The 25094-nt window shown below is 46.8% G+C and overlaps 1 protein-coding gene across 2 annotated transcripts in view; it reads left to right on the top strand.

The window, feature by feature from the left end:
* SLC13A4 (solute carrier family 13 (sodium/sulfate symporter), member 4) overlaps positions 1 to 25039 on the top strand; it is a 54396-nt gene extending 29357 nt beyond the window's left edge. The window contains exons 4-16 of one of the 2 annotated variants that reach the window (XM_012000116.1): positions 1038 to 1210; positions 1688 to 1742; positions 4373 to 4412; positions 5462 to 5542; positions 7671 to 7855; positions 11148 to 11267; positions 12388 to 12489; positions 14209 to 14310; positions 15003 to 15100; positions 15315 to 15439; positions 20633 to 20794; positions 22048 to 22185; positions 24586 to 25039. In XM_012000116.1, coding sequence (XP_011855506.1) covers positions 1038 to 1210; positions 1688 to 1742; positions 4373 to 4412; positions 5462 to 5542; positions 7671 to 7855; positions 11148 to 11267; positions 12388 to 12489; positions 14209 to 14310; positions 15003 to 15100; positions 15315 to 15439; positions 20633 to 20794; positions 22048 to 22185; positions 24586 to 24723 — 1519 coding nt within the window. In that variant the 3' untranslated portion in view covers positions 24724 to 25039. The remainder of the gene's footprint in view (positions 1 to 1037; positions 1211 to 1687; positions 1743 to 4372; positions 4413 to 5461; positions 5543 to 7670; positions 7856 to 11147; positions 11268 to 12387; positions 12490 to 14208; positions 14311 to 15002; positions 15101 to 15314; positions 15440 to 20632; positions 20795 to 22047; positions 22186 to 24585) is intronic. The other variant, XM_012000117.1, reaches the window with a different exon arrangement.
* The last annotated feature ends 55 nt before the right edge of the window (positions 25040 to 25094 follow it).

A 25094-nucleotide genomic window follows, 5' to 3' on the forward strand; every position in this document is an offset into this window, starting at 1 on the left:
CTAATTTTTTGTATTTTTTAGTAGAGACAGGGTTTCACCGTGTTAGCCAGGATGGTCTCGATCTCCTGACCTCGTGATCCACCCTCCTCGGCCTCCCAAAGTGCTGGGATTACAGGCATGAGCCACTGTGCCCGGGCAAGAATTTTTATCCTCTCGTATTTCCACTCCTCCCTATTTACATCAGTCAGCAAGTTGCCACCCCCCAAGGCAGTTACCTGTGTGGGTACAGAATCGGCGAAGTCACGTCTCTGTCAGCTGACGGAGTCCACATGATAAACACACTGTCCCCAAATTGTGCAAAGTCAGTAATTCCACCTAAAATAATAAACACAGTAGTCTTTATATTGGCTTATCTTATGGAAACTAGGACATGTCTGTACAGGCACATATTGCACAATGTTCTCAAAGCCAAAGAGAAATAATTGGAAGGTTATCCTTGTTAGTGTTTTTCTCCAAGTGTTGACGCTTTACAATGTCAGCTGGAAAAGTGCACACAAACAGTGACGGGGACACTTCTGTGACTTTGGGGGCTATCCCTTCAGCATGTTGACAGGTAGTGGGCGGAACTGTGAGCTCCAAACATTCATCTCTATTGGGTCACTGATAACTATGGTGACTTGGCAGCAAAGCAAGGAGTACCGTAGCACTACAGAATGACTGACCGCGAGGGCAAAGAATTCCCTTCCACACACAAACACACATCACCGCCAAGCTCCAGCCAATGTCTGCAGAGACAGAAAAGCAACGGTGAGTCTATACCCTGTGGCACTACTACCAGAGCTTCACTAAGGACTTTTTTCTGGCTAAGGCCGCTAGTTCATGAAGTGTAATTCATTCATTCATCAAGTATTGCTTTCATACTTATGCTGTGCCAAGCACTGGGAGTACAGAGCTGAATGGCACCCTGCAGGACAATCGCCTGCCTTTCCAGCCACATCTGTCTAGACCAGCCCCAGCAGGATGGCAGCAGGCCCGCTGTGGGGCTGCAGGGGTGTGTGTTCTGTGGACACTCTGCCCCAACCCTCCCTGCCTTCCAGGCTGCTGCTCTGCTTCATGTGCTGTACCACGTTGCTGTCCATGTGGCTGTCCAACACCTCCACCACCGCCATGGTGATGCCCATCGTGGAGGCCGTGCTGCAGGAGCTGGTCAGTGCTGAGGACGAGCAGCTCGTGGCGGCCAACTCCAACACCGAAGAGGCCGAACCCATCAGTACAGTTTGCTGGAGTTCATCTCTCCTTTGCTCCTCCAACCTCCCCTGGGGTCCTCCCGCCTGGCTCCTCTGGGGAGACTGCCCAACTTGGTGCCCACCCCAGGACCCCCTCAGCCATGCCCCCACCTTCCTCTTCCTCTTCCCTCTCTCCTCTTTCCCACCCCAGCTCTTGGACTCTGAAGCTTCCCTGAACTCCCTGTTCTGGCTCTTCCTTCCTCCTTCACTTATAGACTCTTTTCCCCTAAATGTTCGAGGGTACACACTGCTCTTTGCCCCCAAATGCTCAAGGACCACTACAAAACCCTGGGGTCAGTCTGCATCCATGAGCCCCACTCTACTCACAGAGCAAAGGGAAGGAGAAATGTCACCCACTCCACATGCCCCATCCCCGCCCTAAGCCCTTGAGCTACGCTCCAACCCACAGGGTCAGCCTCAGCCTCCACCTCTCACATACTGCTTTTCTTTGCTACTCGTAGGTCTGGATGTAAAGAACAGCCAACCTTCTCTGGAACTCGTCTTTGTCAATGAAGAGTGAGTATGACTGCCCTCTTCCCAGACAGAGCCTCTCAGAATCCATAGGGGAGGTCAGAAAAGATGGGACCTGGACCCACAGACAGCTCTTTGAGATGTACGGTCCAAGCTTACCACCTTGTCCCCCCCCCCCCCCCTCCCCCATTTCCTCTCCACACCTAGGAGCCACCTGTCAGGACCTGGAGGGTCACTTCCTTAACCACAGTGTTGCAGTGATGAGGAAGAAATAAAAAGGCCACACTGAATCTCCATGGATATATGAACTGTCCACACAGCCACCATGCAGAATCTCATCTAAATTCATGTCCCTTTTAGGAAAATAATAGGGTTAATTTGTTCATGGAAAACCATTCACATATCGATGTCACTGCAGATTCTTGGAGAATCGTGAAATATTTTCTAGATATTAGATAAGGTCTTAGTAGATTTGGTCTTGTTAGATATGGCAAAGAAAACTTAGGTGACAGGTAGGGGATGAGGGGACAGGAGGTGAAAGGGCCATGTGATGATGGGAAGCAGAGCTGAAAAAGGAGAAACAGTCTCAGACATTCCTGGGAGGAAGCTCCATTAACAGCTGATTCCATTTGGAGATTGTGTTTCAAAATGTGGCCCACAGGCATGCCACAATGAATAGTCCACATTTAAAAGCTGGATTTGTAATACAGCTCAGCTCTGTCATTTGCCCTTGTGAAAAAGGAGAACACACATTAGGTGAATTCAGCATTCGCAGTGGGACAGATGCGGAAGGGTGCCATCAGGAAATTGCTTTATTTGTCACCACCACTGTCTTCAATCATAGCATATTGGATTTCTTGATGACATCACCCTTGATGATATCTCAGGCAAATCCCGTAGCTCTCCTGGTTCCTTTCAGGTATTATAACAATCTCATGTTCAGACATTTGGGAGACTAGTCCAGATTCATATCAAAACTTCAACTTCTCATCCAAAGCTTCTCCCACACCCACCCACCCCTCACCCTAGGCCTGCAGAAGAAAGAAGGTGAAAGTAAGTGGGGGAGGGAGTTGAGCTTCTTTCTCCCTTCCTCCACCTCCCTCTTCTCCTCCTCCTCTAACCCCGCCTTCACTCTGCTGCTTCTGACCTTTCCGGGCTTACGACAGCAGCTCTAGGGTACAGGAAAGATAAAGGGGTGAGAAAGGTTTGGACAGGGACTATTGAGGTCTACAGTCGGTGCCCTCTGAGATTTCAGTCCCTGGCTCTTTCATCTGTGGGGCAACTGCCTTCAGGGGCTTTGAAGCATCCCCTTGTGGCGCCCTCTGCAGGGTCTTAGGCCTGATGGCAGGGCCTTGCTCTGGGATTAACACTCACGCCACCCTCCTGGGCCTGTGCTCTGGAGGTTCACTCCCCCACAGCCCCTGTGCTGGGGCTGCCTCTGCCTCTGGGCAGGCCTTTCCCAGATGACCCAGGAAAAGGCCATCCTCACTGTGGCCTTTTCTCCTCCCTGTGGCCTCTCTGGCATCACCCTGCTGGCTTCTTGCCTTTGCTCTTTTCCACACAAAAATGTGTCCTCCAAAAGAGAAGCCTGAGTTGTCCCCAGAACTCTAAGCATCTTTTGTGCTGGTGGGAACTGGGTCGTTTGCTGGGCATGCAGACAGCACTCTTGCGGCCACTGCCTCCCATGCTACCTGAGGGTCCTCGCCTGCCCTCCTCACCCAGTTTGGGAAGAAGGAAGGGGAAACATCACAGCACATTTTTCTCCCAGACGAAGAACTCACCCCAAAGAACACTTCCCTCTGCACACCTGTCAGTTTCTTATCCTTCCCTGACAGAGCCTGGAGAGGGGCTGTGGTCGCAGGACCCACATCCCGCATGTGTGTGCCCAATACACTCTCCGTCTTCACAGTGGCTGAGCTGGTGGCACCCACTGTTCTCGCAACTAAGACAAACTGGAAACATTCACTGATCACTCAGTGTGTCAGTTACACTGATGGCTAAGTTCTCATCTTCTTCTGTCCTCAAGGCAAAGGGACCAGCAGGGGTGGGAGACACTCACCCCGTGAAGCGTACTTGCTGATCAGAAGTTCTTCCCCTCCCCCACACTCTCCCTCTCCCTCGACTTTCCCTGGGTAAAATCCAGGCCCTCCTTGCTTCTGTCACCTCAGATACGCATATCACAAGTTCCCCTTTCTAGATAGTGGTCTTCCCAGAGTCAGCCAGTAAGAGCATGGTCAGGGGGCATAGGCTCTCCAGAGACACAGACTCCTGGACTCCTACCTTCCTCCACCACTTAGCATCCCTGTGCTAAGTACTGGTGTAAATGGAGGTATGAATGCCAGTACCATAGATTTGTGATGAGGATTAACAATGTCTGGGGGTTAAAGCCCATATATATGTACTCTGTATCTAATGACCACTCCACGTCTGCTGTCAGGACTATCGTTAATATCAAAGGAAAGTGCTGCCCCAGCCCTCAGAAGGAAGCCGGCCCCGGCCCCACTAATCCTTACAGCATCTCAGAAGGCAAGGGAGAAATTAGTCTTCTTTGGAGGCTAGAAAACTGGAGTCCAGAGAGTTTAAGTCCCTTACACCAAATGCCTGATGCAGGGGGACCTCCCCTCCCAGGAGTCGGCCTCACTGACGTAGCTCCTGTGTCCTCTGCTTGGTTCCAGCAGGTCCACCGCAGACCTCACCACTCTGATGCACAATGAGGTATGACCTTGGGGTTTTTCTGTGCTTTGGAATCACTTGAAAATCCCTCAGCACTTCTTCATGGAAACCCAAGATTCAGAACCAGATTTTCAACAGCCACAGATCCACCTTAGAGTTCCTTTCACTGAGGATTCCACTGACAAAATGTTATTATTAAAAAGGACACATTGGCTGGGCATGGTGGCTCATGCCTACAATCCCAGCACTTTGGGAGGCCACAGCAGGAGGATCACTTGAGGCCAGGCGTTCAAGACCAGCCTGGCCAACATGGTGAAACTCCACTTCTACTAAAAATATAAAAATTAGTGGTGACGGGCACCTGTAATCCCAGCTACTTGGGAGGCTGAGGCAGGAGAATCACTTGAACCTGGGAGGCAGAGGTTGCAGTGAGCCCAGATCATGACACTGTACTTCAGCCTAGGCAACACAGCGAGACCCCCATCTCAAAAAATAAAAATAAATAAAAATAAAAAGAACACATTTACAGGGGAAACCACAATTTACCTGCACACAGTTACTTGAACTTACTTCACTCCCCCAAGTCTGGTTATACATCTTTTCAGGAGAAGTGTAAAAGGCCAATAAAACATTGGACTTCAGCTGGGTACAAAGGTGTGCCCATGTAGTTCTAGCTACCGGAGAGGCTGAGGCGGGAGGATCACTGTGGCCCAGGAGTTTGACCCCAGCCTGGACAACCCAGAGTGAGACCCTGTCTCTAAAACAAACAAAAAAACTGTGGACTTGGTTGTGATGATTTTTCTTTTCTTTTTTTTTTTCATCTTTTATATGAAGGGTTCTTCATTAGCTAATAAAGTCCCAGAAAGGCTGCCTCTCCTCTAAGGGCAGAGCCATGTTCTGCCTAGTTTCAAAGCCTCTTCAAATGGAGAGCTTGACATCAGGCTGAGCGGGGTGCATGCTCCCCCTGGCTTCTGTCTGGTTCCCACAGTGCTGAGGCATGGGGTGGCCCTGGGATGATTAGGTGGTCCTTCTCGAGGCACCTGACTCACCACTTCCTCTTCCTAACAGTGAGATGGCCTTTGTCCCAACAGAACCTGAATGGTGTGCCTTCGAGCACCAACCCCATCAAAACTGCAAACCAACACCAGGGCAAGAAGCAACACTCATCCCAGGTAATAGAACGGCCCCTTCTGGCCCTGTTTCCTACATGAAACGCTGTGAGCTGCTTCCCAAGGGCACTGGCCTTGAAGTCGTAACAGAGTCAAGCTAGTGAGCTGTCACCAGGCACTCATTCCCCACATACATGTCTGGCCTGTGTGCACCATGGAGATGAGACATCAAGCTCACTTGACTGTAGCAAGACAGTCCACTGCCCGAGCCCCAGTGTCTTCAACTATAAAAGCTGGGGGTTGGTGTAGATCAGAGGTCCTCAAACTAGTCTTCAAAAATGCTTCAGGGACACTGCAAATATTTTATTTGAGTATCCTAAGATTGTAAGGCAACTGCTTTTCTGAACTAATAATGATCTTCCCGGCACGATTCCTCTGAAATAAAATGCAGAAGTCAAATGAATGAATGTTAAGGCTTCTATGAAATAGCAACTGTCACTTATGACCCTTGATTTCAAATGTCTGGGTTCATCAAAACAGTCTCACTTATTTAATGTCCATCATCATAAATAACTGCCATTTATTAAATGCTTATTATGTACCAATCACTGCACTCAGCATTTTTTTCTCTGGTCTTGGCTCAATGAGGTAGCGATTTTGAGCTCCATTTTTGCAAACAAGGTAAAGATGAAATCATAACCCAAGGCCAAGGAACTAGGTAGGGGAGCATTCTGATTCAAATCCAAGCCTCCTTGACCACATGGAATTAACCCATCCATAAACTTCCAATTACAAAATTGGATGCATGCCAGCCAGGTGTGGTGGCTCAGCACTTTGGGAGGCCAAGGCAGGAGATCCCTTGAGCTCAGGAATTCAAGACCAGCCTCAAACACAGCCAGACCTCGTCTCTACTAAAAATAAAAGTAAAAACATTAGCTGGCATGGTGGTGCATGCCTGTAGTCCCAGCTACTCAGGAGGCTGAGGCAGGAGGATCACTTGAGCCCAGGAGGTCAGGGCTGCAGTGAACTATGATGGCACCACTGCACTCTAGCCTGGGCAACAGAGTGAGACCCTATCTCAAAAAAAAAAAAAGATGTATCCAATTGCTACACTTATACTATTCTGTGGAAAATTTCACTAGAAGAAAGGATTGTGGAAGACCGCTGGACCAAGGAATCTTTGAGGTCTCTTCCAGCTCTGATAATCAATGGATCTTTTAGAGGTCTGGAAGGGTCCAGACATACTTCGGCCCCACGAGGAAGACGGGGCAGTGGGAAAGGGCTTTGAGAGATATGGCAAGGTGGCACTTCCCCATTGGTTCTTTCATGACCTGACTTGCTGACAATTGCACCAGGACTTTCCTAGTCTCATGAAGAATCAATGAAGGTGGCCAGGTGTGAAGGGAACAGAAGGGACTTGCTTCTTCAGGCAACACTTGAGACCAGAGTTCAGCAACCTCTCTGACCCTGAAAGGCCACCATCTGGACCAAGCAGGGCCAGAGAGGACCACAACTAAGCTGAAGTTTATCTGCAAGGGGGAAGAAAAAAGTAGAGAGGAAAAGTCAGGCAAGGAGAAAAGAGTGAGGAAGGGAGGGAGGAAAGAATCACACTTCAACCCTCTTCCCAATGAAGACTAGGGTTTTTATATAATCCAGGTGTATTTTTTAGTCATCTCTCCATCAGGGCTTGATGGATTTGAATGGCCAGACTTGAGAGAGATTCAGAGGTAGCTTGATGGGTCTTGGTAGGATTAGAAAGGGCCTGAGGGGAAGGTCAAATCCTGTCATTCTAACTCTACAGGAATAACATCTGTTTGTTATTCAAATACAATGTGGAGCGACACCAGTTTTACTGGAGTTCAAATAAAAAGCCATGCTGTCAATAACATTAATCACAAAAATAATAATAGCCTACCATTCATTAAATGCCAGGAAGTGTTTTAAGCGCTTTACATATATTACTTCATTTACTCTTCACAACAATTCAGCAGAGAAAATATGGTTTCTACCATTTTACAGAGAAGAAACTGTAGCTCTGATGCATGCCCAAGTTGATAAATGGTAGGAACTGTGATTTGTCTGACACCCAAGCTCAAACCCTTTCCGCTGTACCATGGTGCCGCCTGCCTCTCATGCTTCGGCCAGAGAGCCCAAGCTGGGATGGAGAGATTCGCTGATTTTCCTTTGTTAGGAAAAGCCACAAGTCCTGACCCCCAGCCCCAGGAAGCAGAAGCTGAACAGAAAGTACAGGTCCCACCATGACCAGATGATCTGCAAGTGCCTCTCCCTGAGCATATCCTACTCTGCTACCATTGGCGGCCTGACCACCATTATCGGCACCTCCACCAGCCTTATCTTCCTGGAACACTTCAACAAGTAAGTGATTCACTTGGTCAACAAATATTTACTAACCACCACTGTGTGTCAGGAACTGGACTAGGTGCTAGAGATATGGTAGAAAATGAGAATGGAAGAGTTTCTGTAGAAAGAGGGAAAAACAGGCTGAGCACAGTGGCTCATATCTGTAATCCTAGCACTTTGGGAGGCTGAGGCGGGGGAATCACGAGGTCAGGATCTCTAGACCAGCCTGACCAACATGGTGAAACCCCGTCTCTACTAAAAATACAAAAATGATCCAGGTGTGGTGGCACACACCTGTAATCCCAGCTACTCAGGAGGCTGAGGTAGGAGAATCACTTGAACCCAGGAGGCAGAGGTTGTAGTGAGCCGAGATCGTGCCGCTGCACTCCAGCCTGGGCAACAGAGCAAGACTCCATCTCAAAAAAACAAAACAAAACAAAACAAAAAGTCCCACCACAGTGGCTCACATCTGTAATCCCAGCATTCTGGGAGGTCAAGACGGGTGGATCACTTGAGGTCAGGAGTTGAGACCAGCCTGGCCAACATGGTGAAACCCCATCTCTACTAAAAATACAGAAGTTAACCAGGCATGGTGGCAGGTGCCTGTAATCCCAGCTACTTAGGAGGCTGAGGCAGGAGAGTCACTTGAGCCCAGAAGACAGAGGTTGCAGTGAGCTGAGATCGCACCACTGCACTCCAGCCTGGGTGACAGAGCGAGACTCCATCTCAAAAAATAAATAGATAGATAGATAGATAAATAAATAAAAATTTTAAAAAGGAAAAAAAGGGGAAAATAAAGTCATTATAGCTAAGTGAGACTGGAGAAGTCTAAGACTCTGCAGGGAGAGCCCTGCTCAGGGAGCTCGCCCATCTACAGGGAGGAAATGCCTCCCTGAAGAGGCGACCATGTGGAAACCTGAAGGACGGGAGTAAACTAGATGAAGGGAGATTATCCAGACAAAGAAAACAGTGCGTAGGAAGGCTCCGAGGCAGGACAGCAGAGCACATAAAAGAAAACGACAGAGGGTAAGAGGAGGCCAGGGAGCTGGACGGGCAGATCTCCAGGGCTTGGCAAGACCCACTGAGGAACTTGGACCACATCTGAAAGGCTTTGAGATGCTTTTAAAGAATTTTAAGCAGTTAGTGAGGTGGTCAGATTTATAGTTTTGAAAACTCATTCTGGATGAAAAAGACACACACAAAAAAGGGGGGGGGGAACAGATTGGAAAGGAGAAAGCAGACAGCAGGAAGGCAATTCAGGACACTGCTGCAAAGTTGTCCAGGGCAGCCAGTCGCTTGGCTGACAGCGCAGTGGGGAGGAGGAACAGTCAGGTTTAAGGGAAACTCAGAGGTCACTTGCTGGGTCTCAGGAAGGTTAGACAGGGCCTGAGAGAGGGAAAGGCTGTCTGCGCCTCTCAGGCCCCTGCCCTCAGCAGGTGAAGGAATAGAGGGGAAAGAGGAGGAATGGGGTCTTGGAAAAAGTGACATAGAGGCTGAGATGTCCAGGTGAAAACAGACCTGTGACTCTCAAGGGAAATATTAATGTTTAGGCTGAAGGCATAGATTTGAAGTGAGCAGCCTGCAGGGCTGGGGCCATGGGCATGCCACCGGTACAGGGACACGGGCCACCATGCCCAGACAGGCGTCATGCTTGGTTTAATGTTCTGCTGTCCCTGCCTGGATATTCATAATAACCTTTGGGTAAAGGGGCCACATATTCATTTTGCCTTCTGGTACGGGAAGTTACAGGAGTGGAGGAAATTACCTAGAATATACGGAGTAAGGAGAATAGAGGACATAAATATAAAGCTCACATATTTAACAGACAGAAGGAAACAGTATCAGACAGCAGAGAGGAAAGGGAAATCTAGTGCCACTCTACCCAAGGGAGGAAAGTATTTCAAGAAAAAGGAAGTGCCTACAATATTTAATGTCAATGAATGATGATGCAAAGTAAGGATGAAAAGGTATCCATTAGATTTGGTGACATGGAGGTTACTGGTGATGTAGGCAAGAGGACCTTGGTCAAGTGGTGGGAGAAGCCAGATTCTGGTGAGTTGAGGATTCTGGTGAGTGAGAAAATAGAGAACTGACTGTGAAGGGAAGGAGAGATGTGGGATGATAATAAAAGTAAAGTAGAGGACGGGCACTGTGGCTCATGCCCGTAATCCCAACATTTTGGGAGGCCAAGGCAGGCAGCTCACCTGAGGTCAGGAGTTCGAAACCAGCCTGGCCAACATGGCAAAACCCCATCTCCACTAAAAATACAGAAATCAGCTGGGCATGGTGGTGTGCTCCTGTAATCCCAGCTACCTGGGAGGCTGAGGCAGGAGAATCGCTTAAACCCAGAAGGCAGAAGTTGCAGTGAGCTGAGATCATACCACTGCACTCCAGCCTGAGCGACAGAGCAAGACTCTGTCTCAAAAAAAAAATAATAATTAAAAAAAAAAAAAAAAAGGAAAGGAAAGCAGGGTCAAGAAGGAGTTTTCAAGATGGGAGACATTTAAATGCTGGTAGGGATGATCCAGATGAGAGGGAAGTTAAAGATCTGGGAGAAGGGATCACTGATAGAGGGATGTCTCACACCTAGAGGAGTTTTACACCCAGCCCCGAAAACAGAGACCCAAGGAAAACACAGCGTAGGTCATTTAGGCCTGAGCCTTGTCTAGGCAAAAGCCATGGCTCACGGCCTGGTCCATCCAGGCTCCACAGGAAACAACACTTGGGCTGGGGAGCCACAGCTCTGCCTGCTGATGAATGAGCAGTTCGCCAAACAAATCCCCTCTACCCTGAGACCAGTGGATGTTTAATAAAGATTTGGAGATTGCAAGTCCTGGTTCTCTTATGGGCACCGTAATATCTAAAAACTTCATTAAGCCCTAGAGCTTCAAATTCTCCAGAACTGTGTCCCCCAGTCAAAACTTACATTCCTTTGGTGATTTTAGAAACAAAGTATACCAAGCTGCTCCGTTTTCTGTTGTCTTGAAAACCAGATGAATAAACTTAGCAGAATCTTTAAGGGCAAATACGTCCTGAGTCATTCTCTTGAGTGCAAAGTAAATACACTTTAATAATATGAATTTTAGTTGTTTTGATTCCTTTTCTTAGTTTCATGATTCTTGTCTGGGCTCTCTACAGTTGCAACTGTCAACTAAATGAGTCTGTAGACAATGTTTTACCATACTGTTATCATTATCTCCCCACTTAGCCCAGCTGTATGTTTTAGGGAGCATTTGACATACTACCCCAAAATACCATATGGAAACCCTCCCTTTTCTAATTGCTGACCTGCTTCTTTACCCTCCAGCCAGTATCCAGCCGCAGAGGTGGTGAACTTTGGCACCTGGTTCCTCTTCAGCTTCCCCATATCGCTCATCATGCTGGTGGTCAGCTGGTTCTGGATGCACTGGCTGTTCTTAGGCTGCAAGTGAGTCCCAGGGCCCTTTCAGCAAAGCACTGAGGCCCCCCTGTTGATCCAAAGGCCATGGCATGGGCCTCGGATGGCTCTGTGCAAGGGGGACTGCTAGGTAACCACAGAGGATGCCCAAGGAGAATGCAGTGGTCTGGACTGAGAGTCAGGCGCTGTCTCTTCTAGACATTCTAAATATTTGTGAACTCTGTACTTCACTCTCAGCTCCACATGAAATGTTCTTAATTCCAACTAAATGGTTAGAGAGCCTGTCCAGTTTATACAAAGTCTGACGTGAAGAGTATTTAATGTCGTTTTATTGCTCTCAAAGCATATAGAGTACTTCCAATTACTCCAAGAAATAAGAAATAAAAAATATGACTCCAAATAGAATTTGCATTAGGTTTAACTTTATAGGCATGGGTGATTTACACTTAGTAGCCTGAATAAAATATGCTCATATGCCTCAAAATAACAAGTCAGTCTACTCCAAATTTGATCAGTTTCAAACACATAAGGGAAGATAATATAATGTTTTGCTATTAGTCCATATGCTCCCATTGGTCAAGAAATGTTCTCTGACTTTTCTTTTTACTCAGACTGTTGTCAAACTAATGATGTCTATATACTTCTTAACTCCAGTATTGCCAATATAAAACTAACACTGTGTGTTCCATATATGCAGATGTTTGTGTGTGTGTTTGGCTAGAGACAAAGCTTCTCTGAAGTAAAAATGTTAGTTATACATCTAGACACATAGTGGAGTAAAAGGTGTAGTTTATACACCTAGACACATATACCACATTACGCTAATTATTTTACTTATGTAAAAGACAAGTAGGTAGAAACGACCCCACGCGAATACACGTGCACAAGTCCTTGAGACATCACTTCACACCGATATACCAGAGACAGACCCAGATGGATATCCCCAATAGTCTAGGGCACAGGGTTGATGAGGGTCCGGATAATGTGGCAGATAAAAGCCGTATGAATAGGTGGGGGATAGAGGGATAGAGCATGTGAAAGAGGAGAAAAGTGACCGCAGCAGGCGAGTGGTTTAGTAAATACCTAATATTTGATCTCTGGGCCTCAGAAGTGTGTTTTCTTTAATCATTTGCTCATTGTCCCCTCTCAGTTTTAAAGAGACCTGCTCTCTGAGCAAGAAGAAGAAGACCAAAAGGGAACAGTTGTCAGAGAAGAGGATCCAAGAAGAATATGAAAAGCTGGGAGACATTAGGTAAAAATCAGCCATTCCTCTTCCCTCCTCCTCCAGCAGAAACACAGCAGGTAAAGTGAGCACAGGAGTAGCCTTGTTCTTGACAGCCCCTGACACTGGGAGAATTTTCCACAACTCTGAATCAGGCATTTAGAAGATGCTATTTAATGCCAAAGCCAAGCTGGCCCAGATTTCAGGTGGCCACCCTTTCCCTTTGCTCTATTTGGAGTCCAAGATATAGCCGTGGCATGGGGTGGAGTGCTGACCATGGGGCAGACGGAGGCAGAAGAAGGGAAAGACAGCACAGTCACCCTCTTGGAAAATGTGAATTCCTTCCAAAGCCAGGGCTCCTCTCATTGCTCAGACATGCCACCACAGCGGTCCAGTTATCACTCCCAGGGAGATGGGAGACGCTGTGCTATATTTAGGGCAAAAAGCAGTATCAAAGACAGACTTGGAGACAGAGGGCCCAAGAAATCTCTAACCAACCCTCAGCCACTTCTATCAGCTTCTCCACAGGGACCCAGCTTCCTATTTAGCGCTATTTCTCCTTTTATGGCAATTGGCACACACAACTTTGCATAAAACAATCCAGGTAGACACTGTCTTATTTAAAGCTTTAAGTTATAAAAGGAATACATGTTCATCGTAGAACATTTCAAAAATACAAGACAGTATAAGAAAAAAATTAAAATTGACTGAATTCTTAGCACCCCGTGTTAACAAATGTTGACACTTCTTTCCATGCTTTTTTGTGCAAAACTCTATGTATTTTTGGTAAAATTCAGTCCACACCGAAACCATTGTATACCTTGCCTTTCTCAACTCAACACTGTACTCAACTCAACAGTGTACAATATGTTCCATGTCCTTAACTCTGCTGTGGAAACAGGATTATCAGTAGATGCATCTCATTTTAACATAGAGTTGTATCAAAATGTATTCAGTGTATGAAATATCATTGGAAATACAGGATGCTTCCATTTTTTAATAGGTAATAAATGTCTCAGTATGCACTTCTGGTTAGATGATGGGAATGACCAACTTTTTTTTTTTTTTTTTTGAGATGGAGCCTCGCTCTGTCGTCCAGGCTAGAGTGCAGTGGCACAATCTTGGCTCACTGCAACTTTCGCCTCTGGGGTTCAAGTGATTCTCCTGCCTCAGCCTCCCAAGTAACTGGGACTATAGGCACCCGCAACCATGCCCGGCTATTTTTTGTATTTTTAGTAGAGACGGGGTTTCACTGTGTTAGCCAGGATGGTCGCCATCTCCTGACCTCGTGATCTGCCCGCCTCTGCTTCCCAAAGTGCTGGGATTACAGGTGTGAGCCACCACACCCGGCCAGGGAATGACCAACTTCAAGGCTTCTGATGTATATCATCAAATGGCCTCAAAAAGGTTGTAGCAATTCCTCTTCCCACCAGCACAGTGTTTGGAGGTGCCTATTTCACTGCACTCTCCTTGTAGGCTGTATTTGAAATTATTTTATAAATGTACAGTGCTGTGTTCTCTTGCCCTTTCCACAGAAGTTTCTCCAGGGAACATGGTTAATGTCATGTTTTCTGGGGGCCACTCAGTCTTCTCCTCATCTCACTGTCAGCCATTCATTGTGGTTAGGCAGTGAGTGTGTTTTATGTCTAGGGTATTGAAACTCTAAATACAGAAGCTTCCAGAAGCAAAGTGAAAAAGCTAGGAGAAATTACTCAGTTCCTGAGTGGGTCTTTCTGTTTTATTTTATAGCTACCCTGAAATGGTGACTGGATTTTTCTTCATCCTGATGACCGTACTGTGGTTTACCCGGGAGCCTGGCTTTGTCCCTGGCTGGGATTCTTTCTTTGAAAAGTAAGTGATATAATTTCCTCCTTAAGAACAACTCCCTCACCCCAATTCTTCAGGCAAGAACTACTGGCATCCTGCATAGACTCTCAGGGGAAGATATGAAGCCAGGAAGATTTCATTCCCTGGGGAATCCACTCTTTTTAGGGAGGCTGCAGTGTGAAATCAGGAAGGAAAAACACCCTTTGGAGTCCCGGTCTGGGGCTGGGATCCAGTGCTGCAAGTAGTCTCATTACATAAGCTCTTGGAAACTTGGTTACCTCATAGGTGGTTATGAGAGTTAAAGGAGAAAACATCTATAAAGTACCGACTGTAAAGAAAAGAGACCAACTTCTCACTTGAGAAGGGAGGCACATGGAGGTGTGGCCTTCATAGGAAAGAGGTCTCATCCTCTTCTATTCTCCTTTATCTAACCATCTTCACTCCTGATCACTCCTTCTAGGACTTGCCCCAATTAACAGGCTCACAAATTCACACCAAGACATCTACTCTAGCCAGACTCTGCCTCCAGACATTCACCATTGCCCATTAAATCCACTGTGGATAGCATGGCAGCAACTGGCAAGAACTAAGGTTAATTTCACCTCTAGACTAAGTCCTAAAAAGAGGCACTGTGTTTGCACAGACTGCCCCGAGACATCATGTTACTCCTGAAAATTCCTGACCCTTCTCCTCAGCGATGCTTGTCTCTTTACTAGGAAAGGCTACCGCACTGATGCCACAGTCTCTGTCTTCCTTGGCTTCCTCCTCTTCCTTATTCCAGCGAAGAAGCCCTGCTTTGGGAAAAAGAATGATGGTGAGAGAAGGATCAAGGGAAGAAACTGGGGGTGGCTCTAGTTGAAGAATCCCCAAATCAGACTAATACTCCCAAAGAGATTTACCAAGGTCCTTCAGATTCCCACCCCTCGAAATAGCAGTATCCCAAATCATCCACTTCACCAATTAGGTTCCTGTCTCCACAAATCACACCTATCAGGGTTTATCTGGCTTTACATCTCTTTCTAATCCAGGAGAGAACCGGGAGCACTCACTGGGGACCGAACCCATCATCACTTGGAAGGACTTCCAGAAGACCATGCCCTGGGAGATTGTCATTCTGGTGGGGGGAGGCTATGCTCTGGCTTCTGGTAGCAAGGTAATTCTTGAATTCTGATCTTTTTTTTTTTTTTTTTTTTTTTTTTTGAGACAGTCTTGCTCTGTCGCCCAGGCTGGAGCGCAGTGGCATGATCTCAGCTCACTGCAACCTCTGCCTTCTGGGTTCAAGTGATTCTCCTGCCTCAGCCTCCCAAGTAGCTAGGACTACAGGTGTGCGCCATGATGCCGGCTAATTTTTGTATTTTTAGTAGAGACAGGGTTTCACCATGTTGGCCAGGCCGGTCTCGAATTCCTGACCTCAAGTGATCTACCTGCCTCAGCCTCCCAAAGTGCTGGGATTACAGGCGTGAGCTACTGTGCCTGGCTTGATTTCTGTTCTTATGGGTGAAATACTTTTCCAGTATCTTTACCTAATGAATCATTATGGGCATGGGAGGAAAGACTCAATGGACCTGAGAAGTAGATGTTCACCGAGTCCCTGGGAAGGGAAGCAATAGAGCAGCATGGATGTCCCCTCCTGCCCTAAGCTTCTCAGTTAGCACTACTGGAAACAGAGGAACAGATCGGCTGTGCCACACAATCATGATACATGGGCATCGATACTTCATCTATGGGGCCCATGCTGCTATAAGCAAAAGGTTTATTGGAGTTTGTAGCCATCTCCTTCTGGGATTTGACAGTGGCAATAGGAGATGGTAACAGGAGATGGACATAGGTAATAGGAGTGGTAATAGGAGAACTCTGTAAGGGACCAGAGATATTTCAAGTGACACATGGTGAACTATCTGTCCACAATACATAGACTGAGCCCCTTTGGAAAATCTAGGCTAAAGCTGATGTAAATGCTTCTTGATTTTCTAATTGGGAGGAGTTTGGATGAGATCTTTTAAGTGGGGTGGGGATGTGAGGGGATGGTTGAATTTCCTAAAGTGTTAGCCTTCCCTAAAATAGAAAAGAGTCCTAAGAATGAATTAGGTTAAGGTTCAGACTATTTCTCCCTCCAGCTTGTCTACGTGCATTATCCCATGCTAAACTTGGTTCCCATTTCTTTTTTTTTTTTGAGACAGAGTCTTGCTCTGTCACCTAGGCTGGAGTGCAATGGCGCCATCTCGGCTCACTGCAACCCCTGCCTCCCAGGTTCAAGCAATTCTCATGCCTCAGCCTCCCGAGTAGCTGGGATCACAAGCACACACCACCACACCCAGCTTAATTTTTGTACTTTAGTAGAGACGGAGTTTCACCATGTTGGTGAGGCTGGTCTCCAACTCCTGGCCTCAAGTGATCCGCCCACCTTGGCCTCCCAAAGTACTGGGATTACAGGCACGAGCCACTGCGCCCGGCTTGGTTCACTTTTGATGGCCTAAAATACTATCTGCATTATTAATAAGAAGGTCACAGAATATTACACTAAGGAGAACCTTAGAAAGCATGAGTCCTATCTCCTGCCCATGGTGAGATTTCCCTCCATGGCACCTCTGGCTTGGACACTTCCAGTGACAAGGTACTCCCTGTGCAGGGAACAAAGAATAGTTGTTCCTTATTTTCAGCTCAGGTCTTCTGCATGTTGTCTGTCCACTGTTGGCTCTAGCTCTGTTCTCTGGAACCCTCCCCTAGCTAATAATTATTAACATGAAAAAATCAAGAAGTAGTGACCCATACCATCTGGGTCTCTCTCCTCAGGACTCACCACACTTGGCCTTATTCAAACATGGTCCACGGGGTGGCCAGTCTACTGCCAAGCAGAGTAGTTACATTACCCAAGCCCCATTTCTCAGCTCTGATTCAAGCAGCACCCTGCATTTTTATGGAAGCTTTTATAAAGCATCCTTGGTACTCATGTCAACAATTATATTACAACTGCAGTCAATTAGAACGCTTCATTCTTTTAACTGTTCATCATTACTAGACTTTCAACCCATCCTATATATATGCTATCAATATTTCTCATTCTAAGTTCGGAATATTTATATTTATCTTTATTTAATTTCAGTTGTTAGTTTTGGCCTTTGACAAGATTGGCCTGGCAATGTTTTACTTTTTTTTAACCAAAATTGGGCTGGGCACTGTGCCTCACGTCTATAATCCCAGCACTTTGGGAGGTCATGGCAGGAGGATTGCTTGAGTCCAGGAGTTTGAGACTAGCCTGGGCAACATAGTAAGATCCTATCTCTACAAAAACAAAAATTAGCCCAGTGTGGTGGTGTGCACCTGTAGTTCCAGCTACTCAGGAGGTTGAGGTGAGAGGATCACTTGAGCCCAGGAGTCCAAAGCTGCAGTGACCCAAGATCCCACCACTGGACTCCAGCCTGGGAGAGAGAGGAAGACCCTATCCCCTGCCACCAAAAAAAAAAAAAAAAATTGTGCACATATTAGAGATAGTACAGTTATTTCTGTAAAGCCTATGCCTCTACTAATTTTAGTAATAATTTGGGTAGCATATGTCATTCCTACTGAGTTTGAAATAATTTCAGTTTTGACATTAGTGAAGAAAATCCACTGTAAAATGTTTTCATAACAAGAGTTTAAAAAATTGAGACTTCCTTTGATTGTGTTTTTTTCTAACTTTGAAGTCTAATTTATTTCAAATTATAGTATAAAATCGTTCTGCTGGAGAAATGATTGCCACTAAATGATTTCACTTCACTAGGCCGGGCATTGTGGCTCACGCCTGTAATCCCAGCACTTAAAAGAGGCTGAGGCAGGAGGATCACTTGAGGCCAGGAGTTTGAGGCCAGCCTGGCCAACATGGTGAAATGCTGTCTCTACTAAAAATACAAAAATTAGCCGGGCATGGTGGCGGACACTTGTAACCCCAGCTACTTGGGAGGCTGAGGCAGGAGAATCGTTTGAACCCGGGAGGCAGAGGTTACGGTGAGCTGGGATCGCACCACTGCACTCCCGCCTGGACGACAGAGTGAGACTTCCTCTCAAAAAAAAAAAAAAATTTAGCCAGGGATGGTGGTGCACGCCTGTAATCCCAGCTGCCTGAGAGGCTGAGGCACGAGAATCGTTTGAACCTGGGAGGCGGAGGTTGCAGTGAGCTGAGATGCTGCCACTGCACTCCAGCTTGGGCGACAGCACGCAACTCTGTCTCAAAAAGAAAAAAAAAATTATTTCACTTTACCTACCAGTACTATTTGGATAACATGTTAAGTAAAACTCTATTTCTTTATATAATGTACCATTTCCACTCAACTAACTGCTCTTCCTCCCCTGCCTCTGTCCAATGAGTGAGGTTTAATGTGTTACCAGAGGGAACAATTAAAGAGTTCCTGGAGGCCCTGGGGCTCTGAAACAAGCATTAATTGATGCAGTCTGCACAGACTGGGTTTGTAAGCTCTCAGTCAGTTGAGAGGAAGAAAAGGAAGAAAAGTTCTACAAGGTGAAGTGGCTACAACAGAGAGAATTCTGAAGGCCTTTGGTTGTCAGTTGTCTATGAGCTCGCCAGGAGGTAGCCAGGGTACTATAGAGATGAAATGAGCTTTTGATGAATTTGGAAGAGAGGAGAAAAAGTAACATGCTGACAGCGTAGGGAAGGAGGTCTTTAAGAGTAAAACATGTGTAGCAGGACTTAAGAGCCTGAGGAATCATAAATGTCTCACCTTGCTTTCTGCCCCTGCTCTCCATATCGTCATTATACTTGCAGTTTCTACGGCACCATGGGAAAAGGCAGAGCCTGTCAACATAGAAGAGACAGAGGAAGGGAGGCAGGATGCATATGGCAACCTGGAATTTTTAATACAATACTCAGTGATACCTGTCATTTTGTAGGAGACGGAAATAGCCCTCCCTATTTGCAGGTGAACATCTTACAACCAAATGAATCATTACAAGTGGGAATATTTATTTATTTTTATTTTTATTTTTATTTTTTTGAGACAGAATCTCACTCTGTCACCCAGGCTGGAGTGCAATGGCACAATCTCGGCTCACTGCAACTTCTGCCTCCTGGGTTCAAGCAAGCCTCCTGAGCAGCTGGGATTACAGGCACGTGCCACCACGCTTGGCTAATTTTTGTATTTTTAGTAGAGACAGTGTTTCACCATGTTTGCCAGGCTGGTCTCAAACTCCTGACCTCAAGTCATCCACCTTCCTCAGCCTCCCAAAATGCTGGGATTATAGGTGTGAGCTACCTCACCCAGGCAGAATGTTCATTTATTTAAGTGGATGTGTGTAACTGTTGCTAGTGGAATAAATTCAGGATGGTCAATATGCCTTCGTATCTGTGTCTTCAAAAAGCACTGGCAGGCCAGGTGAGGTGGCTCACGTCTATAATCCCAGCACTTTGGGAGACCAATGTGGGAGAATTGCTTGAGCTCAGGAGTTTGAGACAGGCCTGGGCAACGTGGAAAGACTCTGCCTCTACAAATAAAAAGATCAGGGCATGATGGCATGTGCCTGTGGTCCCAGTTACTTGGAAGGCTGAGGTGGGAGGATTGCTTGAACCCGGGAGGTTGAGACTGCAGTGAGCTGTGATCATGCCGCTGCACTCATCCTGGACCCTGGGCAATAGAGCAAGACCCTCATCTTAATTAAAAAAAAAAAATCCTGATAGTAGAACTAATGTCAGCCACGATGGAATTTAAACCTAAAACAGGTTGGGGCTGAATGACCAGCCTCCATGGCACTTAGGAGGCACCTTCTCCACTAAATGGAAATATACTTTTATCCCTCTCTACTTTATTACTCCTGTAAAACCTCCAGTGCTCAGCTCTGCCTGTTCGTCTCCCTAAAAAGACAGGAAAGGCTACTATCTACAGATGTTGATACATTTTTCCCGTTTTTAGGTAACAATAAACTGATTTCAAAAGCTGAATAAAGGGCTATACTTGGCCCTCTGTGAAGGGCATTGTCGAATCAATGCACAGGGTAAGGATGTCAGAGGCTAGAGAAAGGGTAATGGGATTGAAGTTGAGGAGCAAAGATCTCCAACCTCTGACAAGTTGTCATGGCAAAGTCCTAAGAAGGATCATGGCAATTAGGGTGGGTGGCTCTCCATGCTCCATGATGAAACCGAAAGACCAAATGTTGTACAATCATAAAAACCAATTTTCTGAGCTACAAAAATGATCGAATCATAAAAATCATGAACCCCTCTGGCTCCATTCAGACTAAAGATCAGAGGATCCCTGGTGGTCCAGCCTTCCAACATCCCTGACCTTCTGAATTCTAAGAACTCTAGCTGGGATGTGTTTCTCCTCCTTTCTTCTTACTGTAACACCTCTTCCTACAGAGCTCTGGCCTCTCTACATGGATAGGGAACCAGATGTTGTCCCTGAGCAGCCTCCCGCCATGGGCTGTCACCCTGCTGGCATGCATCCTTGTGTCCATTGTCACTGAGTTTGTGAGCAACCCAGCAACCATCACCATCTTCCTGCCCATCCTGTGCAGCCTGGTGAGTAGCGCGGGGCTCCCAGATGTCCAAACAGGCTGTCCCAGGGGCCTGGAGTGGCAGGCCTAGCTCAGGGCAGCTTCTGTGGCTGTAGCCTCTCCTCTGGTTACTGCCCACAGCCTTCACTGATTGGTGTTCAACTCCTATTTTGAAAAATGAAGTTTTTCAAATAGCAACTAGCAAATAAAAGGATTCACTAATAAATCACAGCAAGAGTTCTAGAAATCCTTGTCCAAAAGAGTAGGATTAGTTTAGGGGCAGCCCTGAGTAGAAACCAAAGAACATACAAAATAATCTTCAAACCCTACCATTTCAATTCCCCGCAATCATCATCAACCTTTCTCTCCTGAGATAAAACCTGAGTAGGGCCAAAGAGGTAGCCACAGAAAATGGAGGTAAAACACACACAGCTGCAAAGACTGAGATCACAACTCAGACAATCATCACAGCCTCCACTGAGATTCACTGTCCTCCGGGAAGTTCTGAGGATTGGGAGCAAGGTCAGCTTTGCTCCACAGCCTCAGACCAATTTGTTGTGAATGGAATAGGGGAGGGGAGCAATGGCCAGTTCTTAGCCTGGCCAAGCAGCCTGAAAGGTGATGCATCCGACCCAATGCTTCATCTGTCCCATTCTGGGAGGCAGAATCCAGGAGATGAAGGCCCCTCCCCACCCCAGCAACATAGTCTCCTACTGCTCTTTCTAACCCCAGCCCCACACTCTCTGCTCATTGCTCAGATGACCCCAACTTCTCCCTTCCGTCATCTTGCTTGTGTGAGCAAGAGAGTGCAGTTAAAACTTGGCAACATTGAGAGCAGGACCATGGATTCAAATCCCATATAAAACAATTATCTTCCCTAGGAAAAAAAAACCACCTTAGTTCTGTACCCTAAGACTGAGGGATCCCCACTTCAATCAAAGCAACTTATTCATGAGATTTGGGTTTAAAGAAAGGAAATCTTAGCTAAAGAATAAAGTTTAGGAACCACTTCCTTAGAATAACACCAAAAAAATCAAACATCCCTTCTAGGGAGTAACTCAAAGCCACATTTCCATGTGGAGCAAATGAGCAGCATCAGCCTATTCAGGTTGCCAAGGGCACTGCATGCCCCCGAGGGCAGGGACCTAACTACCCCTCCACATAGTGTCCTGCTAAGGTTAGCCAGCACCAAGTCATCATTAAAGCATGCTCCTTACGTTAAGCACAGGAAATGCAAGCCTAATCTCGTGAAATGTTTCTGTGAATTCTCTCTTCTAGTCTGAAACGCTGCACATTAACCCCCTCTACACCCTGATCCCAGTCACCATGTGCATCTCCTTTGCAGTGATGCTGCCTGTGGGCAATCCCCCTAATGCCATCGTCTTCAGCTATGGGCACTGCCAGATCAAAGATATGGTGAGTTGGGGTGCCTCTCCCTGCCAGGCCCAGCTGCCATGAGGACAGGGATGACCAGCTCTGCAGCCTTCTTTCAAAGCTTATTTTGTAGCAGTGTCCCTGGCCTGTCAACACTAACCCAGTGTGGTAGCAAGAACAGCACTTATAAAAAGGTTTTTGGTTGGTCTGTAAGCACCAAGGATAGCAAGAATGTGTTCTCCCCAGCCCTTCCCTGGAAAGAAGTGGGTACCTAGGTAGAGAAAGCTGGAACACACAGGCTGTTGCCCAGTTCCAGAAGGCATGAGCCTGCGCAAAGTTTTGCCTTCGTTTCTTCATTAGGCCAGTGGAGACATTCATTGAGAAAGCTACTGGTTTATTCACAGAAAGATGAGAATGAGAAAGTGTATGAACATAGGGTGAAAGGTATTTTGAGAAAACAGGATTCTTCTGCTCAACTCACCCCCCAGGCAAGAAACCCCTGAAGCAACAATGGAAAATGAAGCATCCACCATTCATTTTCATTTTCATTTTCAGCTGGGCTCACAAACGATGGCTTTGAGATATTTTGCTGCTGACTTTAGTGTTGGGTCTATCTACCTTCTGCTCCTCTACCTATACACTATACTATGTATACTATGCTGCTATACTTAATATCCAGGGCTGAGGGGGTAGAGGAGAGGATGGAAAACACTGATACAAATTACTGATGGTCTTACAATTTTTTTTTCATGGGAGCCAAACTTGTTCTCGCAGCCCTGTAAAGCAATAGAGGAAAGAAAGAAGTTTCAGGCTGGTGGCAGATATTCAGGTCCTTTTTTTTTTTTTTTTGAGACAGAATCTCACTCTGTCACCCAGGCTGGAGTGCAGTGGCGCAATGTCAGCTCACTGCAACCTCTGCCTCCTGGGTTCAAGTGATTCTCATGCCTCAGCCTCCAGAGTAACTTGGACTACAGGTGTGCGCCACCACGCCCAGCTAAGTTTTGTATTTTTAGTAGAGATGGGGTTTCACCATGTTGGTCAGGTGGTCTTGAACTCCTGGCTTCAAGTGATCCGCCTGCCTTGGCCTCCCAAAGTGCTGGGATTACAGGTGTGAGCCACTGCACCCAGCCTATTCAGGTCCTTTTGACTATTCAAACTGCTCATCTAAGTCATCCGTGATACTTCCTGGAATGGGGTGTCCCAGTCATCCCTCTCCCCTCCCATCTTACTGAGTAACCCTCAGTCTGCTCACACTGAGCTCTACCCCAGCTCTCCTATCTCCCGCGTCTTCTGCTGTGTGTCCCCACCACTGACCTCTGGCTTTCTACACGGGAATCAAATGATCAGAGGCAGTAATTTTCAAAGGTACCAGGTGACAAGAAGTGAGCCAGTCTTGGGTTCTATTCCCAGCTTGGGCACGACCTTGACTTCAGTTTCCTCATCTGCTAAATGATGAGGCTCCAGCTGGATGCTCCATGGGGTCCCTTTCAACTCTAACACTCCTTAATTTAGCCCTGCTAGAACCTGCCCTTTCACCTGTGGGGAAACATGGACTGTCCACCATGCCAAAATGCCCAGGGGACCCTCACCAGACAGCAGGAGAGAGAGGACATGCTTAGCCATTTGCTTGAAACAATTTCCCAGTATCCATTTTCCCCTTGCAATTTTCCCAACTTAATGCCAGCTAGTGACTTGTTTTGGCTACACGCTGTATGCCTGGTTACTTATTGGGAGGGTGCCAGCTATCCTTACAGGACACATTTTTCCATCTGGCTCTGCCAGCCCATCATCCCTCACCTCCCCCACTTCACCTGTGAGTGTCAATGTCAAGGCAGAAGTGAAAAGGGTCAGTCACTGAGGTGTAATTCCCTCAGAGGAAAGACGCAAAGGCCCCACTCCAGCTAGCACACCTGTGTCTCCTTCCTGAGGAAGAGCTGAGCAGAGGCAGCTGAACTGTTTCCCCAGGTGAACTCAAGGTACACTGTTTCCACAAGCTGTTCCTTAAAAAAAGGTAACAGTAGCAAAGGCTTCATGTAATATAGCCCCTCCTACAAGTTCCCTGTATTGGCACATAGGGGCTGAGAAGTTCCTGCTTTACAGAGATCTGGCTAGTTTTGTTCAGCACATTTCCCTAAGAGTGAGCTGCAGAAATACCTCTTCACGTTCCGTAGAGTGGGTGTTCCAAGTAACTAACACACTTTCTAGGCTTCCACTTGAAACCTAGTGAGAGTGCTGTGAGCATGAAGTGGACATGACTCTAATTGTCCCCTTCCCGCCCTACCACAGTCCTGTGCACCCTACAAGGCAATGCTAGAGCACCCCAGACAGCACTGGGAACTAATCTGGGCCACAAGGCATAGGCTGCGGGAGCAGAAGGGGGACTTGGGGATCTGTGCTGCTGCTGGTCAGAGTGACTAGGGTGTGCTGGTTTGTGTCCTGTAGGTGAAAGCTGGCCTGGGAGTCAACGTTATTGGATTGGTGATAGTAATGGTAGCCATCAACACCTGGGGAGTTAGCCTCTTCCACCTGGACACTTACCCAGTATGGGCGAGGGTCAGCAACATCACTGATCAAGCCTAATGCAAGTACACAAACTGGCCCAACCACAGGAGCTGCCAGTACCCAGCAGAATCTGGACCACAGGCAAAGAAAACCACTAGGACCACTAGGAGCACACAACCCCAGACCCACGCCGGAGGGCATCCCTCCAACAGAAGATTCCACCACCTCAAGCGAACTGCAGGAATCCTCCAACAACCACAAACACATGCTTAGCTGTTAGTGTCTTCTTCTCGCCCTCAGCACCACAGCTCAAGAAAACCTAAAGTTTCAATACAACCATAGGCTCACAGAAAAAGAAAATAAAAATTAAGTTAAAAAAAGAAGACAAAGAAAACCTAAAATTGTATCTAGTGTTTGTAATCCATTCATTCTGAAGACAGGAAAAGAAG

This window comes from Mandrillus leucophaeus, unplaced genomic scaffold, assembly GCF_000951045.1.
Source record: "Mandrillus leucophaeus isolate KB7577 unplaced genomic scaffold, Mleu.le_1.0 Scaffold619, whole genome shotgun sequence".
NCBI lineage: Eukaryota > Metazoa > Chordata > Mammalia > Primates > Cercopithecidae > Mandrillus > Mandrillus leucophaeus.